This window comes from Homarus americanus, unplaced genomic scaffold (genome assembly GCF_018991925.1).
Source record: "Homarus americanus isolate GMGI-L3 unplaced genomic scaffold, GMGI_Hamer_2.0 scaffold33531, whole genome shotgun sequence".
Classification (NCBI taxonomy): domain Eukaryota; kingdom Metazoa; phylum Arthropoda; class Malacostraca; order Decapoda; family Nephropidae; genus Homarus; species Homarus americanus.
The window spans coordinates 429006-446813 of record NW_024723306.1 but is presented as its reverse complement, the minus strand read 5'-3'; the positions used below and the strand labels follow the sequence as shown (position 1 = coordinate 446813).

Here is a 17808-nt window from a genome sequence, read left to right as displayed (position 1 = left end):
AGTCGATAATCTACCTCCACGAAAAAGTCGATTGAATAACCTGGTAGTAACCGTGAAAGGAGTTAAAAGTTAAAATAGATTGTCTTTACTATATATAGGTTCTCCTGCCGGTTATTTGTACACACTGCACATACAAATGAACATAATGCTTATTTTATCCTAACACGCTCTTCAATTCTTAACCTATAGTAAGGAGAACAGAAACTACTTCATTTTATATATCCAAGTAAGTTTTATTTCCCAGTACAGTAACTATCTTTCAGCAGAGGAATAAATAAAGACAAATCTTAATAAAATATATTTGCCAAAATTACATTATTTGAAGTGTGGGGAAATATTCAGTAGACATCTCTTTATAAGATACTATGAGTCTTTCAACACTTCTCTTGATATGATCTGATCCTCTATACGACATGGTCAACGGCGTCGTCGTAATGATCTTCACTCTCTTCCGTTGTCTGTTTGGCAGATATTGTCTTCTTGTTGACCTCTGACCAGTCGTGAAGGCCTTTAAACACCATAACAACATCGGACAGCCAATAGAAGAGAGGCCTGGTCGGTCACCTTCGCACAAATTATGGAAGACGCGACCACCGCTCAGCTTGTATCCCAGGCTGGGGGAAGACGTCTGTGTGGCTAAACTGTTAACCTGCTCCTCTGTAGCGGTGCCCGTAACGCCCAGCTCACTCCAGACGGCATGTTGTCTATGGTACCTGCAATGTAAGAATAATAATGTGGGAGGTCCGGACTGCTTGATCTCAGGAAACATTTTAAGGAGGTGGAATTAGTAATAACAGCGATACTCTACTGGAACTGAAATTCCAAAACGACCAACAACTGAATTTATTGTTATCATATGTGAGATTATGATTACATGATTTCAATGCAGTGTTCAGAAACAACTTAATACGATATGCGAAAAATAAGAAAACACAACGTGGTAATGTAATACGCACGTTAAGGTTATGTATTAGGGAGCTGATTATTCTTTGGACTGATTAGTCATCACCAGAGAGAATCAAACAAAAGACTTTTCATGAACAACTATGATTAGAGAATAGATCCAGGATTTTTGTAGGGTAGGGCAAAAGTCTAGGGGAGGTGGGGTAGGGAAGGTGTAAGAGTGGGGTAGGGAAGGTGTATGAGGGAGGTGGGAGTAGGGGAAAGATTAAGGGGAGGTGGGGTAGGGAAGGTCCTAAGGGGAGGTGGTGAGGGCAAGAAGTCTAAGGGGGGAGGTGGGGTAGGGGAAGGGTCTAAGGGGAGGTGGGGTAGGGAAGGGTCTAGGGGAGGTGGGGGTAGGGGAAGGTCTAAGGGGGAGGTGGGGTAGGGCAAAGTCCTAAGGGGAGGTGGGGTAGGGGGGGAAGGTCTAAGGGGAGGTGGGGAGTGATGGGGCAAAGTCTAGGGGAGAGTGGGAGTAGGGGGGAAGGTCTAAGGGAGGTGGGGTGGGGCAGTCTAAGGGGGAGGTGGGGTAGGGGAAGGTGTGGGGGAGGTGGGGGTAGGGGGAAGGGTGTAAGGGGGGTGGGGTAGGGAAGGTGTGGGGGGGAGGTGGGGTAGGGCAGCAAAGTCTAAGGGGGAGGTGGGGTAGAGAGGTCCTAGGGGAGGTGGGGTAGGGGGAAGGTCTAAGGGGAGGTGGGAGTAGGGAAGGTCCTGGGGAGGTGGGAGTGGGGGAAGGTCTGAGGGAGGTGGGGTGGGGGGAAGGTCTGAGGGAGGTGGGGGTGGGGAAGGGTCTAAGGGGAGGTGGGGAGTGGGGGGGGGGAAGGTCTAGGGAGGTGGGAGTGAGGAAGGTCCCAAGGAGGTGGGGTGGGGGAAGGTCTGGGGGGGGTGGGGTGGGGGGAGAGGTCTAGGGGAGGTGGGGTAGGGGAAGGTCTAAGGGGGAGGTGGGGGTAGGGGGGAGGTCAGGGGGTGGGGAATTTGAGGGGAAGGTCTAAGGAGGTGGGAGTGAGGGAAGGTCTAAGGGAGGGGTGGTGGGGTGAGGGGAAGAGGTCTAAGGAGGTGGGGGTGGGGAAGGTCCCTGAGGAGGTGGGGTAGGGAAAGGTCTAAGGAGGAGGTGGGGAGTGAGGGAAGGGTCCCTAGGGGAGAGTGGGGAGTGGGGGGAAGGTCTAAGGGGAGGGGTGGGGTAGGGAAGGTCCTAAGGGGGAGGTGGGGAGTAGGGGAAGGTCCTAAGGGGAGGAGTGGGGTAGGGGAAGGTCTAAGGGGAGGTGGGGTGGGGAGAGGTCCCTGGGGGGAGGTGGGGTGGGGGAAGGTCTAAGGGGGTGGGCAGGGAAAGGTCCAAGGAGAATTGCAGGGTAGGGAAAGGTCTAAGGGGGAGTGCGGGTGGGGAAAGGTCTGGGGAGGTGCAGGGGTAGGGGAAGGTCTGGGGAGGTGGGGTAGGGGAAGGTCTAAGGGGAGGTGGGGTAGGGGAAGGTCTAAGGGGAGGTGGGGTAGGGGGGAGGTCTCTGGGGGGAGGTGGGGTGGGGGAGAGGTCTAAGGGGAGGTGGGGAGTGGGGAGGTGGGGAGGTGGGGTGGGGGGAGGTCCCTGGGGGGGAGGTGGGGTGGGGGGGAAGGTCTAGGGGGAGGTGGGGGTGGGGGAAGGTCTGGGGGAGGTGGGGTGGGGAAGGGTCTGGGGAGGTGGGGTGGGGAAGGTCTAGGTGGGGAAGGGGGGGGTGGGGAAGGTCTAAGGGGAGGTGGGGAAGGTCTAAGGGGAGGTGGGGTCTAAGGAGGTGGGGAAGGTCTAAGGTGGGGGAGGTCTAAGGGGAGGTGGGGGGTAGGGGGGGAAAGGTCTAAGGGGAGGTGGGGGTCTAAGGGGAGGTGGGGTCTAAGGGGAGGTGGGGTAGGTGGGGGGGAGGAGGGGGGTGGGGTAGGTGGGTAGGGGAGGTGGGGTGGGGAGGGGAGGTGGGGTAGGTGGGGTAGGGGGAGGTGGGGGAGGGGGAAGGTGGGAAGGGGGGGAGGGGGGTAGGGGGAGGTGGGGTAGGGAAGGTGGGGGGTGGGGTAGGGGAAGGTCTGGGGGAGGTGGGGTGAGGGGAAGGTCTAAGGGAGGTGGGGTAGGGGAAGGTCTAAGGGGAGGTGGGGGTAGGGGAAGGTCTAAGGGGAGGTGGGGTAGGGGAAGGTCTAAGGGGAGGTGGGGTAGGGGAAGGTCTAAGGGGAGGTGGGGTAGGGGAAGCGTGAAGTTTCTGTCTGTACATCTCATTAGCACGTCTTTATAGAAGTCTGGCTAACCAATAATAATTACTCTTATTTTGTCAGACCTGTCTATTTCTTGAAAACACAGCCAGGAAAGGTAAGGTCAGATTTAACGTAAACATAAGTGTAACGCCCCCCCCCCCCTTTGTTTCAAATGATGCCTAAGACATTCTACATGAATAAAATACAATTACTCATTCAGCTGAGATCTCTCTTCCCAAACTAAATGACTCCCCAATATGCTTCAATTATTAACTGATTTTGCTGAGCCCAGAACATTATAAAGATCTATTTGTGTGTGTAAAGTGACTGGATGTTAAGATGTTGTTGTACTGTATTTAGAAAATTCCTAAGTTTAGCGATATCGTTGTTTTGTGGGACGTCGCCTCATGTTCGTCACTTTGAATGTACAGATCACTTACCAATCTCAACATAGGGGCTGAAGGGGAGGACGAGAGCCACAACAAGGGCCCCGTGCGTCGACAGCTTGGTGCGGATATCCTCGATGAGGGTCCTGGGTGTGTCGCAGCGGTCCAGTAGGTTGAGGCACGTCACTACGTCGTACTGCTCGTCCTCCACCTCTTTCATCCACGACCACGTGTCCAGCACACTAGAATCATACCAAGGGACATGTCACATACCAGACTATTGATTCTACAAGACTGGGAAAGTTCTAACCTCTAATGATGGTAAATTGTTCTTGTTTCAAAGTGAACACAACATTTTCAGTGATGTGGTCATTCTAGAAAGCTCATACAAGGTTAATTAAAACTCTTATATAATCATATCCAAGATCATAGTTAGACAAGATTTCCTACAAAGTTTCATTATAACTTTATATTGAGGAGATAGTTATCTTGCTTACAGAATATATTTCTACTGACTGAGAGACCCCACACAAGTATCCAGACAGATTCAGGGTTTGGTCTCATCATCACAGGTGGAGACAAATCAGTAACAATAACCCCAAGTCACCCAGCAGAACTCTTAGCGATGGGTGACGCCTCGTTACTCTGGTTTATATAATTTATTTCAATTTCAGTTCAGTGCCATACAAGTTATAATCAAGATATCAAATTTTGGTTAACAGATCCTTAAGCAGCACATTCAGGAGTACCTATCAGGGCTGTGGAGTCGGAGTCGAGGAGTCGGAGGAAATTTCGGCTTGTGGAGTCGGAGTCGGTAAAATTGTCCAGACTCCGACTCCGACTCCGACTGAAGCTATTCTGTTCCTAAGAACAAATATATGAACTCAGGCATATTCATTGCAGTGATTCCACTGATCCCACTAATTTTCTTAAATTATTAAAAGAATTTATTTCCATTTTATAAGCATTATTATGAATTTATTGTAGCAGGCACAGTATAGCACTATAATTTTGGACGATAGTCTCTTCTTTACCATTTGAAATTTTGAATTATATCAAATTTTGTTTCGTTGAAAACTGCACAGAGGCTCTCAGCTACAAAACAATTAGCTACAACCTGTTTTTGGTGAGATTAAGGCAAATTTAATTTAATAACTTAATCATGTAAGGTTTATCCATTTTCCTTAATAAGGTATTCATTTCTTTAATGTACATAAATATATAACTTTACTTTAAAAGGAATTGTAGGATCATCATTTAGATCCACATCAGATTATGAGCTTAAACAAAATTCATATTCTGAGATCGAACTTTTAGATATACATGTAAATGGTGTTTCCTAGTTAATATCTTGAATTCTTAATAAATTTATTTTTCTTTTGATTGAAACTTTGAAAGTCAAGCCTATCATCTTTTTGTAGTTCTTAAATATCGTCCAGATCATTAATAAAGCAGTATAGCCACGGTGTTTTACTTTTTACCTGTGCAGGTTACAACATACAAATTACAATTAGGATGGTAGAAATAGTTGTTACAAATAGGCCAAGGAGTCGGAGTCGGAGTCGGAGTCGGAAGCATAAAAATTTGAGGAGTCGGAGTCGGAGTCGGAGTCGAAGGTTTTGTCTTCGACTCCACAGCCCTGTTATTTACGCCATACCATGGCCCAGCTGCTCAACGCTACAGACGGAGAAAATAAACCAACGATCTGAGAATATTAGCGCGGCTTCAACATTTTTCATGCAATTGACAACATTAGCAAGGCATGGGAAAAGGTTTCAGAAAGTTGCCTGAATGGTGTGTGGCATAAATTGTAACCCGAGTGCGTCAACAGTTTTACGGGATTCATGGACTTAGTCCGAGTTGTGAATAGGGATATCCTCAGCTTGGCTAGGCAGGCAGGTTTGATGAGCTGGGATCAGAGGATATTGAGGACGTCCTGGCATCCCATACAGAAGAGATCACCAACGAAGATCTGCAACAACTAACAGAACACAGTCCAATTGAAGACGACGACAACGAAGAAGAACCTCAACGAACGCCAACTTCTAAGAGGATGGCAGAATTGTAGAACATGTTACAGCAAGCAATGCAAATCCTTCTAGATGACGACCCAAACAGAGAACGTAGCTCAAAGGTTCAATGCATCATTGCTGACAGTCTTGGTTGTTACACTGAGATGTATAAGGAGGAGATGAGTAGCACCAAGTAGTCAAAGCTGGATTAATTTTTTCGTCGCAGGACGGCAGAAGCAGCTTCTTCACAACAGCCCAGGCGGCAGCTGATGAGCAAACATCAACGGAGGAGGAGCCCCAGTCAGAGCAAGAGGAGGAGAAGGTAGCCGCAGTCTCAGTGACTCACCACCCTCCTCCGCTCCCACCCACCTCCTCCTTCGCTCCACTACCCACCACACACTCACTCTACCACCTCTGCCCAACGGTGAGTACCAATACAAACTTAGTACAGTACTGTAGTTTTATATACTGTATATATACTATTTTCTATAGAAATGGCAATGATTTTCTGTATATATAATGTTTTTCATGGGGCAAAGGGAGGCTGGGGAACGTAACTCCCGTATTTTATCTATTTCTTATGGGGAAAATCGATCCGCTTAACTTTGTTTTGCATAACGTCGCATTTTCGGATACGTAACCCCGATATTAAGTGAGGACACCCTGTATACAGTGAACCCTCACTTTACGCGGTTAATTCAACCCACGGCGGCCCGCATAAAGTGAGAAACGCGTAAAGTGAACAACATAACATATGGGATTAATTGAAATAGAGACCAGGCCCACCCCCAAACTCCACTTTTTCAGACACAATACCTACGTTGTAGTAAAAATAACTTCTTAATTTTATGATGGTATGCACACACAATTAATAATTAAGAGAAATATCAATAATATTAGGTTCTTTAACACTTACATAAGTAGAAAAGATGGCTGGGCACACGGGGATGGGGGGTTGGTTCCGAGGCAGAGGGGAGATTATTGGCCCTCACCTGTACCACTTGTATCACTATCCACCACAGAGGCTTTCAGGGCCTCTTTGTCAAACCCCTCAAAGTCCATATAAGTCTATATCCTCACTATCATTATCACTGACTTGGGCCAGCTGTGGTGGGTGGCGGGTGAAGAACTCAGTAATGTTTTGATGACTGGGTGAACTTGTGCGCACCCTGCTCGCGCCGCTTACACAACATGGCGGATGGCGGGAGGTTTGGATCCAAAAATGGCGCGGCTCGCCAGCTGCTCTCCGCATAAAGGGGTACACACACCGCGGAATGTGAGCATTCCAGTTTCGGCAGGGTACCGCATAAACGTGGAAACGCGGAATGTGGGACTGCGTAAAGCGAGGGTTGACTGTACTGTATTGTATAACAAGAATAAAGAGTATTTAATATAAAAATATTTATTCTATTAACATTTACAATAACAAAGGTATTATAAAATTATACAAATATAAACATCTTCCTGAAAAATCTTATCTTTTGACACCTTGATAAGTTGACAGTAAGCCGAAGGTCAACCAGACTACAGTATATGTCCATATTTTGGTAACAACAGATCTTGGGGTATGTGAGTGAGAAGAGGTGAAAATGGACAGGGCTGCTGAGATGCAAAAACACTGCATCAAATGGTGATTATGCCAAAGACACTGAGGTTTTCAGGGTGTTTAAATATTTTCAGAAACAATAAGATCGCCCTGTAATAAGTGTGGTGGAAGTCTTGGTTGATTCTATTCTATTCTAACCCAATTTATGGTAAAACTGGCTCACCAGCTGTCTTTGTATATAATTATTACATACTGTATTCAATTAAATAATTAACATGTACTGCACAATAAAGCCTTAAGTGAGTTCGATCTAAGCATTTCCATGAAACATGTAATACAATTTTAGATCAAATACTTGATACATGCAACCTTAGTTCTATACAATGCAATATAATGAACTATAAATTTAGAATAAATGTACATAAATTATGAACAAGTTTTCTACTGTAAATTTAAATGAGGAAAAGAACGTAAGAATTATTATTTATTTTTCATATTCCCATTGTGTAGAAAAGTTTCACTTAAGGAAAATGGCTGTAGGGCGGTCCAGAGTATATGGTGTCTCTCCCCGCCAAAATAAAGTGACATACATTCCAGATTATGAGAGCTGTGATATGATACATAAATTATTAAGTAAATGACAGAATCAATGAAAATTATGGTAGTTTTGTAATGATCACCGTGAAGGGCTGTAACAGGTCACGTAAGCCTCTTACAACATGGGTGCTCCCCTCCCCTTAGGCTAAGGAATACAACCTCCTCTTCCCATGAGGATCCTAATTAGCACAAGTTCAATGTACAGTACACGATGTTCTACAAGGATGGAGCCCCCATGTAAAAAATTAAGTCTACTGCTACTTTACAGTTCAGATCATTTCGTTCTGACAGTAAAGATATATTGTCTTCATGACACTGAGAATGATCATATGAGAAATGTGTTTTGAAGCTTTTCCTGCAATTCAAAATTTCACAGGAGCAGAGATTAAGTACTTTTCATACAATCTCTGCAGTAAAATTCATTTAAAATAATTCTCAAATTTCCTTTTAAAAAAAAAACAATTAGATATTGCTAAGAACAAAATACCCAGCAGTCTTAATTATCCTTTCTAATTATACTGGTAAATTATGGTAACAACAGAGCCTAAGTCAATAAAATGTGCACAGTACAGGCAAACCCATTTATTCATAGCCTCGGTATTCGTAACCCCGTTTATCTACAATCAATTTATTGTTACCCATTTCCACTATTCGCAATGGTTGCCCCGTTTATTCACAAATTCTTACGAGCAAAATCTTTGAACCGCGCGCCTCAACCGTAGCGCTTCCACTCGCCTCAGTCTCACACGTGCTGGCGTGTGTAAAATGTAATCTCGCAGTTGTGTTTTGTGTGATCTCGCAATGCCTAAGCGACCAGCTACTAAAACTCCCAGTAATGTTGCTAAGAGATCACATGTGGCAGTTACGCTGGACGTGAAATTGGATATCGTAAAAAGACATGAACACGGGGAAGGACCGTCAGTGATTGGGCGCATGCATGGCTTGGCTCCCTCTACTGTGCATTCTATAGTTAAAAGTGCCGACAAGATCAAGGAGATGGCCAGGTCTGCAACACCACTGACGGCTACGAAGGTGACTAGGTTTCATGATGCTGAGATAGAGAGTATGGAGTGGATGTTGAGCACGTGGATTGACGACCAGACCCAGCGACTCACAACACCTTTATCGCAACGCATGATTCAACAGAAGGCAGTGGAGAAAAACAGATTACAGTGCAAATTGATAGCGATAATGAGCGAGGTGGCCGTCGACCCTGGCAGTGAGGAGGCTGACGACCACAGCTTCCTCTCACCCCAATAAACCTTCACCCTCTCCCCTAATGCCAACTTCAGCAAGCAAGCAACACAGCACATCAGAGATAAATTAACAGTCTACGTTTAAAACTTACCTCACACACCTACGCACATAAACATTCAAACATGTAAAGTACCCCTGTATACTGTACTAGTAAACATATATGCCTAATAAACTCAAAGTGTTTGTTATTGATGTTTATTTGATATTATACCCTTAGTTTCTTTATCTCTTTTATGTTCTATATGTATTGAGTAAAACAAGTGTTAAAATCTGACGGCCGTGATGCCCGTATCCCCCCTATTTACATTGTTTCTTATGGGAGAAATTGCTCCGCTATTCGCAATTTCGATATTTCATGCTCGTAACCTTTGCGATAAGTGAGGCAGCCCTATACTGTACATGAGACAGAGATATGTGTATAATATACAGTACAGTCTCTCCTCGACTTATGACAACCCGGACATACGACGGCTATGGTCGTATAAAATATTTTTCACATTACGTATTTTCGAGTCCCGACGTTAGTGATCGTGCTGTGTACTGAAAATTTTTTCGTTTGCAATTCCCTTTAAAATGGCTGGCAAGCGTAAAAGTGAGAGTTCTCGTGGAGCTGAGAAGAAAAAGAGACACCCATTTTAGAATTTCTATGTATTATTTTCTCCTTTTCGACTTACGACCTGGTCGTTGGGATGGAACCCCGCCGTAAGTCGAAGAGAGACTGTACTGTATTTTCATAAATTCATCTACAGAGCTTCCAGAAAATAAACTGAACTAATTACACAGATATTCAGAAACAGGTGCCAGGATATGTTTACATGGAGGAACTGTGCAACATAAAAACAGAACACAGGTCCTGTCCCTATCGAGAGTTTCCCCAGAACACACCAAATCTGTCCTTCAGTTACAGCACTTAAACTACTGTACACTGGTTTCAATACATAACTTACAAAAATACAAGCTCCATAAATGTATCAGTTCATCTTCTACTGTTACAAGCTCTGCTGCGTCAAAACCCAGACAATACTCCATAAGAAATATTTCATTTGGAGATTATCATTAAACTTCCATTAAAATATAGAAAATTCCATGAGAATCCCCATTATCAATTGAGTTTCACCCAGGTATCCAACTGATAATTAATGAGAAGGGAACTGCACTCAAGACATGAGGAACACAGTACAGTGACCAAGAAGAAGGGCTCTTGTATGGGGAATCACAGTTAACCAAAAGGCAACAACAGCCATGACCACAGTAAAATTCTAAACCTGATATCTATTATACAATTCCATCCCTGGCATAACTGACTAAATTAAAATCATTATGGGAATTAATTACACTAGTGATAAAAACTCTTAATACCGACTCTTAAAAAGCAATTGACATCACTTTCAGTCTTCACTACCACAAGGACAACTAGTGTGTCACAAATTTCTTTATACCTCATAAACAAGTGTGAGTTTTCAAATATTGTATATACTGTACTGTACTTGAGAAGATTCATCAGCTCCCAAAAGATATACCAGACACTTGACTAAGAAACACAAGCAGAAGGTATATTGTATATTATATATTAATTGAAGCTCTTATTGAAAGATTTCTTCCCCAATTCGTAAATTTTGTTCATCTAAACTTACTGTCTAATACAGTATTTAGATTTTTGAAACCAGAATGAATTAATCAGACACTTCATCTACCACAACTTCAATAAAATATAAATGTCTTTAACAGATGGACTGTTGAGTAGCAACCCTGAGCTATATGAGGTGACAGAGATAAACCGTATGATGTTTGGGGTCACTGTTGTGAAGAGGGAACACCAGAGCAGAGCACAGCTACAACAGGTCATGTTGTTCTTCATTCTGGTCACCCTGAAAGACAATGAGAAAGTGCTTAGAAAAAATATCTTTGTTAAGTACTGTATCATCTAACTCAATATAGTATATCACCAAAATCAACATCATTCTTTAATGTTATTAATCATTTCATCCAACAGTTGATAACAATATTTAACCACCACAAGCAAACAATCATAGGCAGTGAGTAATTTGCAGTAGAAAAGTAATTAAAATAATTGAGATGTCATTTGGACAAATAATTATAGATATGAAACTGCAGACAACAGATCCTTAATCTGCATGTTCAGGAGTACATATAAAGTATGCTCTCGATTTAACAGAATCCGATATAACAAACTCTCAATTTAGCAGAAGGTCTTTTTTCCGTTATTTTTCATTTGATTTAGTGAACTAGTTCGGTAAATCGAGATCAATTCCGTAAATACGCTCACACCTATGGAGACATCTCAGACACATGATATGTACATAAAACCATTAGAAACATTATTCATGGCTTAACTTAAGCTAGGGAGGTTCAGTGTTTGTTTTCAATTTTTTCTATTATTTCCAATTGATAGCCGTACTCTTTTGACTTTCTCCCCCAAACCACTTCCTTTCTGAGACTTCTGAGAGACTTTCGGCATGATGGCTAAGCACCGAGAGGTAGCAGTGAACAACACACGCGGTGGCAGCAGGACACAGACTGAGCGGAGGTAAACAAACCCCATGCGCCAAGTGGCACATTTGACTCAAAATTTAACGGAATCACACTCGATTTAGTGAACTAGCTCACTAAGGGGTGGCTGGAAATAGTTTGTTAAATCGAGAATATACTGTACAGATGCTCCTCTACTTAACGTTCAACTTACAAACTTTCAGAGATACAAACATCATCACTGAAGGGGATTACCTGCCAGAACAGATGTTTAATGTGGATGAGACTGGATTATTTTGAAGAAAATTCCAGATAGAACAAACATTACCTAAGAGAAGAGTGAGCCAGGTTTTAAGGCTGTATTAAAAGGTATAGCTGTACTAAATATCCATAATCTTTATATTTTTTACAATATGTTTGGCATCTACAAGAGTAAAGTTGGACTTACAAACAAGCCTCAGGAACGTAACGCGTTGGTAAGTAGAGGAGCACCTGTACAGGGTATTGAGAATTTGAACAAAATCGGTAAAATCAAGATTATGTCCCCCCCCCCTTAGTGCCGAAAACACTTTTTCTCTCAGAAATGAAATTCAATGTGTCTAACTACTAAAGTACATCCAAAATAACACAAACACAAAAAAGTGACATTGAAAAACCATAGGCGGCATTAGAAAAGTAATTAAAATATCTGAGATGTAATTTGACAAGTAATTATACAGATATCAAACTGTGGATAACGGATACTTAATCAGCGTATTCAGGAGTACATATATAGTGAATTTTAGGCCCAAAAGAGTTTTTCCTCTCAGAATTCAAATTTAATGTGTCCAACTACTTAAGTACATCCCAACTAAAAAATTAACTTGAAAAACCATAGGCAGCGTGAAATTAGTGTTAGAATAGTATTTAAAATATGTGAACTGTCATTTGGACAATTATGCAGATATCAAACTGCGGACAATAGATCGTTAATCAGCATGTTCAGGAGTATATTCATTAAGAATTTTAACAAAATCGATAAAATCAAGATAATGGCCAAATATTATAACTATAAAATATATCCATTTCCTCAGGAGGGAATAACAAAATTAACTTACCTAAGTTTAAACCGTGACCAAATCACTTACTATTCACCTTAAACCTAAGGAACAATAAAATAAATACTGTACACTACTACTTACTAGTAATAAACTCAATGTATCAGGAAGATAATTATGAGTATAGAAGTGAAATAGTTTGTGGACCTTAAGTGTACCTAGGGTTCTTGGTGATGATCTTCAATGTACAGTACCTGAGGTTCTTGTGGCCGCTCCACTACTGACCTCTACTGTCACCGAGATTTGTGTTGTGGTCTTGACTGTCACTGGAGTTCTTGTGGTCAGTGCTGTCATTAGGGTTCTTGTCAATATTGATTTTCACTCCTTTTCTTCTGTTTGTTGTTGATTTTCATTACCACTGGGGTTCATGTGGACACTGTTAATCTCTACTGACACTGGGGGTCTTGCTGACGTTGAGCTATTATTTCCCAGGGCTTCCTTTAGCTGCTGTTTCTGGTGAAGCTTGTCCAGGAACTTATTAATATCTATCTTTATGGGTAATTTCTTGGCTTTTTTGCTTTTTACCTAAAACATTAAATAAATAAATAAATAACATTCGATCAAGGCGGGGGAAAAATATTGATTCTTTTTATATATGAATAAATCTTATATATACACTGATATAGAATTTTCTAGGTAAATCTTTTTCTTCACATTTTTGTTTTGGAAATTAATATATCGACCTTGTCATCTGGTGTTATAACTGAACAATAAATGGAGTTTGCAGAGTGGGCATGTGTGGTAACAACACTTCCATCCTTCACACTCAATGACAACTATCACTCCAAGTGTCTTTTATAAAAATCTGGTATACAGTTTTTGGAAAGGATAAACTAACCTTTAATTCATTTTAAAAAATCTAGTTCCAACCAACATACACTTGAACCCTACTAATTCAGCCTCCACTAAATCTAATGTACCGTACTGGCTAATTGGTACGTTTTTTCACATAGGCGAAGCATCTGAAATTTTGAACAGTTTCTGACCAATTGTACAAATTATTCAAAGTTTGTACAAAATCTACCTACACAGTCCAAGTGGTCAGCATGTAGGAATAGGCAGTTTACCCTTGTGTGGGCCTACTAGGATACCAATTCATACATTCTAATCACACTTCTTGTATACCTTCCTGTTAACAATACAAATCTTAATCTTTGTCTCTTTTTAATCTTAACTCCACTCCATTTTCAGTGATAATTCGTAATAGTCAGATCTACACCTATCAATTTTTTTGGGAAAATTGCAATTTAAAAAAACATTAACTTGGTAAACATTAGTGCTGGCATAATACAGTACCATACAGTGCTTTTCCATGATACAACCAGCCTAGCAACGAGATGGTAACATATATGAGTATCTAGGTGATAGCCCTAGCTATGTCTACAAAAAATACAGTACTGTAGCTAGTTCCACAGATGTATACACTACATAAATATTATTAGTGTTAGTATAACTTCACATCACTAGCTGTGAGTTAAGTGAAAAAAAAAATTGTTTTATTGGGACTTACACACCCATCTGTATTTTCCATAACAACATGAGCCTACAAAGAAACCTGAACATCACAACGTAAAATCTGGCTGAATACATAAATAACATTCTTTTAGCATTACTCCACGTGTACGATTTGAATGTTATGTCAAGAAAAATAATGTTTTACATATTGTTTCATCAATATTGACTGTAACAGCTATTTGACCTATGTTAGCTCAAAAATTATACATGGCACAAAAATGGCAATTGGCCACCCTCAGCATTTGTAACTTTATTGCTAAAAAATTAAAAAATTACAGTTTACATATTTTACAGTTACAATAATTCACTGTCTACAAATTTTTTTTTGTTCCTCCCCCCAAAATAATTGTATTTTAGAAAAACATGTAACCTTACAATTAATCAGTACCAATTATACAAACTGAATTATCTCTTACTGTTTTGGGTACATATACAATCTTCTTGCGCTTCTTAAAAGGGAGCGCAGCCGGCATTTGCATGGAAGCATCAGTAGAGTTGACACCGCTGGCTGAGGTTATGGCTGGGGCTGGAGGAACATAGAGGTGTTTCCCAGGGGTGGGTGGTATTGAACACATGCTGTTTGTACTGTTTACACTATCTTCACTTATGTGCAAACTGTGTACCTGTTGTATAAGAAGACATTATATGCAAGTGTTACAGATGTAGAAAGTGAGGGATTATTTAACCTCTACCTTAAATTCAACTCACCCCTACAACCCTTTTCTCACTTACAATGAAATTTTTTTTTAACCACTGCTGAAATAAGGCTGATAAAGAGAACCAAAGAATTATGTATAATTACTAAAGTCATACATTGGACAGTGAACGTTGAAGATGATCAGCTGTGTGACAAGTGAACTGGATGACCTTTCAAAGGGCCTACTAAGTCTTAATATTCACCAGATCCCAGCCCTTAGAAGCCCCAACATAAATATTTTAAGACAGGTACACACTCCGAATGGATCCCGGGCATTATGGGGTTTAGTCTTAATAGTCTCTAATCCAACTGGCTATGATAGACTTAGGTAAGACTATTAGTACTGAAACTGGTACAGAACTCACATCCAGTTGATGCCGGTAGTTTGCCATTATTGCCAGCTGCTTCTCAGGACTGTGTGCAATTTCTAAGCTTCCTCCACTGAACAACACATTGGCCATCTGTCTTGCTTGTCTCTGTCTGTAAACATACCAAAATTCAGGAAAAAAATGAAGATGTTTCTGTACTGAATAAGAGGCCAAAAACTGTCCATGAAGTGCAACAAAGAGTACTCACAAACAGTCAGTCATCCTCACCTTGTTAAGATTTAGTCAGAGACACACCTAAATATATAAGCTATCTCAGTCCTAACCCTATTTTCTCCATAAGCCGTTATTTCTATTGAACGAATTTCTACAACGCGAGGTTTTACAAAAACACAACGAGCGTGTTGTAGCAGAACTGACTGTACTTCTAGGTGATGTTTACGTAAGGACCGTTCTCCGCCACATCCATGACGACCTGCAGTTTCGTAGCCACCGAGCACACAAGAAATCACTCCTCACCCTTGCCCAGAGGCAGCGTAGGGTTGCTTTGGCCAAGGCTAATGCTCAGTGGGATACGACCAAGTGGCAGCAAGTGCTGTGGAGTGACGAGGCAACGTTTTCCGTTACTGGAAATCGTTCTTTTACTGTAATGTGTACAGGCGCCCGGGAGTGATTCGCTTGACCTCAAGTTCACTTTCAATACTGATAAGCATCCCGAGTCACTAATGGTGTGGGGTCGCTTCTCGTACTTTGGAACTGGTGATCTTGTTGTGCTACCTAGGAATGTGATGATGAACCAATTTAACTACTTGGAGCTGCTTTGGATTATTTGCCCGGGTCTTTTGAAAAATGCCTCGCTGATGTGTTTATGCAGGATGGTGCCCCATGTCACACAGCAAAACCTGTAATACAGTGGCTTGTTGACTGTCAGGTAGACTTCATAAGTGATTGGCCAAGCAATTTGCCTGACTTTAATCCGAAAGAAAATATGTGGAGCATCATCATGCGTCGTCTACAAGGCAAGGACACAAGTACCGTCCCCAAGCTGGAGGTAGCCATTCGTGAGGAGTGGAATAATTTAGACCCACAAATAATCCACAATTTGGCAGTCAGTTCCGTCACGCCTGCAGGAGTGTATCAAGAGGAAAGGAAGGCCTATAGAAGTTTGGTAAGTTCTAAGATTAATTTTTTATTAAAATTTCATCTTGTTGTTTATGTCCGTCACAGCCCCACGCATAATGCAATAGCGAGGAGTATAATAGAAGCTGAAAACCTTCGATTATGCCAAGTGTACAATGCAGAGGAAACTGGACTCTATTGGAGAGCTTTACCAGAAAATGCACAAGTCTCTAGAAGTGAAAAAAGTTTGCCTGGTAGGAATGAGTCTGCAATGCTGTGTGCAAATACTGATGGGAACCATATGCTTACACCTGTGGTTGCAGGAAAAAGCATGAAACCTCGTGCAATCAAGGACATTATGCACAGGCTTCCTGTCCACTACTGTAACTCCAAGAATGCATGGTTTACAGGAGCCATAACACCAGACTGGTTTTACAAACATGCTGTGGTGGAGATCATGCATAAGCAAGTGGAAGATCTGAACCTCCCTGCAGATGAAGTGAAGACTATCATCCTCTTAGATAATGCTCCTTCACATCTCAACACTGTGTAGCAGGGACAGAAGGATCAGGTGCCACCCAACACCACCTGTCATACAGCCAATGGATCAAGGTGTAATTTATGATGAGAAAAGGCTGTACAAATGCAAGTTTTGGATGAAGTGATGGTGGTGGAAAAGGCAAGTGAGGATCAGGTGGAGGACACAAGAGGGCAGAAGACCCTCAGAAACTTGAAGTTGTACAGCTTCAGGTCCATGCTTTCTAATTTTGCTGCTGCTGCCAAAGAAGTCAAGGCAACAACCCTCACCAATGCCTGAATGAAGCTCCTTTATGACATTGATGAGGAGCATGATTTTGAGGGCTTCAAATTAGACGATTGCCACCGAACCCTTCTTGAAGCAGGAGAGAAGGATGCTACAGTTGAGGATGTGGAGGCTCGGCTGGAGGCTGATGAGGATGATCCTGGATACCACAACTCGAAAGAGGAGGAGACTGTGGACTCTGTACATAAAACTACAGACTTTTTTTGATGATGATGATGAAGAAAAGGAAGATGAACCACCAAAAATAAAGCTGCCAGAAGGTAGAGACTGCCTGGACACCATTATAGAATTTACTCATCAGACTAAAAATTATAAAATTGGGGCCTATTACGATCACTCAAGGCACTCGAGGGAACTTGTCATACATGAGCAAAGAAGCAAGGTCACTCAAACAAAGATCGACACTTTTATCAAGCCAAAACCCTCCAGCAGTGCCTCCTTGCCCTTACTATCTTCCTCCTTGGCTGAGGTTCCTCTTCCTATCCTTATTTCTGACTCAGACTGAGAGTGACTGCAGGCCTCTTGCAGTCAGAGGCATTTCCAGCTGGATCTGCCTTCCATTTTTTTGGGGTAGGTGTACAGTATTTTGTGTACATTATTATTTTTTAATTATTTTTTATTAAAAAACACGTATTTCTTTCATAAAAATTGGATACATTGGTGTTGTACTCGTTATTTGTTTAAAATGGAATCTTTTTTTTTTTATTTGCTCTACGGCAGACAACCTCTTTTCCCAGACACCCCCTCCCTCCAATTAGTCCACCTTAGCGAAGTTTTACTGTATACTGCAATTTTTATATTT

The 17808-nt window shown here is 42.0% G+C and overlaps 2 protein-coding genes across 6 annotated transcripts in view; one reads left to right on the top strand and one right to left on the bottom strand.

Moving 5' to 3' along the window:
- The first annotated feature begins 8483 nt into the window (after positions 1 to 8483).
- On the top strand, positions 8484 to 8942 carry LOC121863403 (CENPB DNA-binding domain-containing protein 1-like). The gene has a single exon (XM_042362030.1). The coding sequence runs from the start codon at positions 8484 to 8486 to the stop codon at positions 8940 to 8942; it is 459 nt and encodes a 152-aa protein (XP_042217964.1).
- A 651-nt stretch (positions 8943 to 9593) lies between these two features.
- LOC121863400 overlaps positions 9594 to 17808 on the bottom strand; it is a 42391-nt gene continuing 34176 nt past the window's right edge. For 2 of the 5 annotated variants that reach the window (XM_042362029.1, XM_042362025.1), the window contains exons 15-18: positions 15104 to 15218; positions 14458 to 14664; positions 12611 to 13051; positions 9594 to 10807 (exon numbers count right to left, since the gene is read on the bottom strand). In XM_042362029.1, coding sequence (XP_042217963.1) covers positions 12845 to 13051; positions 14458 to 14664; positions 15104 to 15218 — 529 coding nt within the window. In that variant the 3' untranslated portion in view covers positions 9594 to 10807; positions 12611 to 12844. Of the gene's footprint in view, positions 10808 to 11880; positions 11922 to 12610; positions 13052 to 14457; positions 14665 to 15103; positions 15219 to 17808 lie in introns of those variants that run through there. The other 3 variants (XM_042362027.1, XM_042362026.1, XM_042362028.1) reach the window with 3 other exon arrangements.

Bases quoted from the DNA above. Each gene is read 5' to 3' on its own strand.
- LOC121863403 (XM_042362030.1), top strand. From the start codon at position 8,484: ATGCCTAAGCGACCAGCTACTAAAACTCCCAGTAATGTTGCTAAGAGA.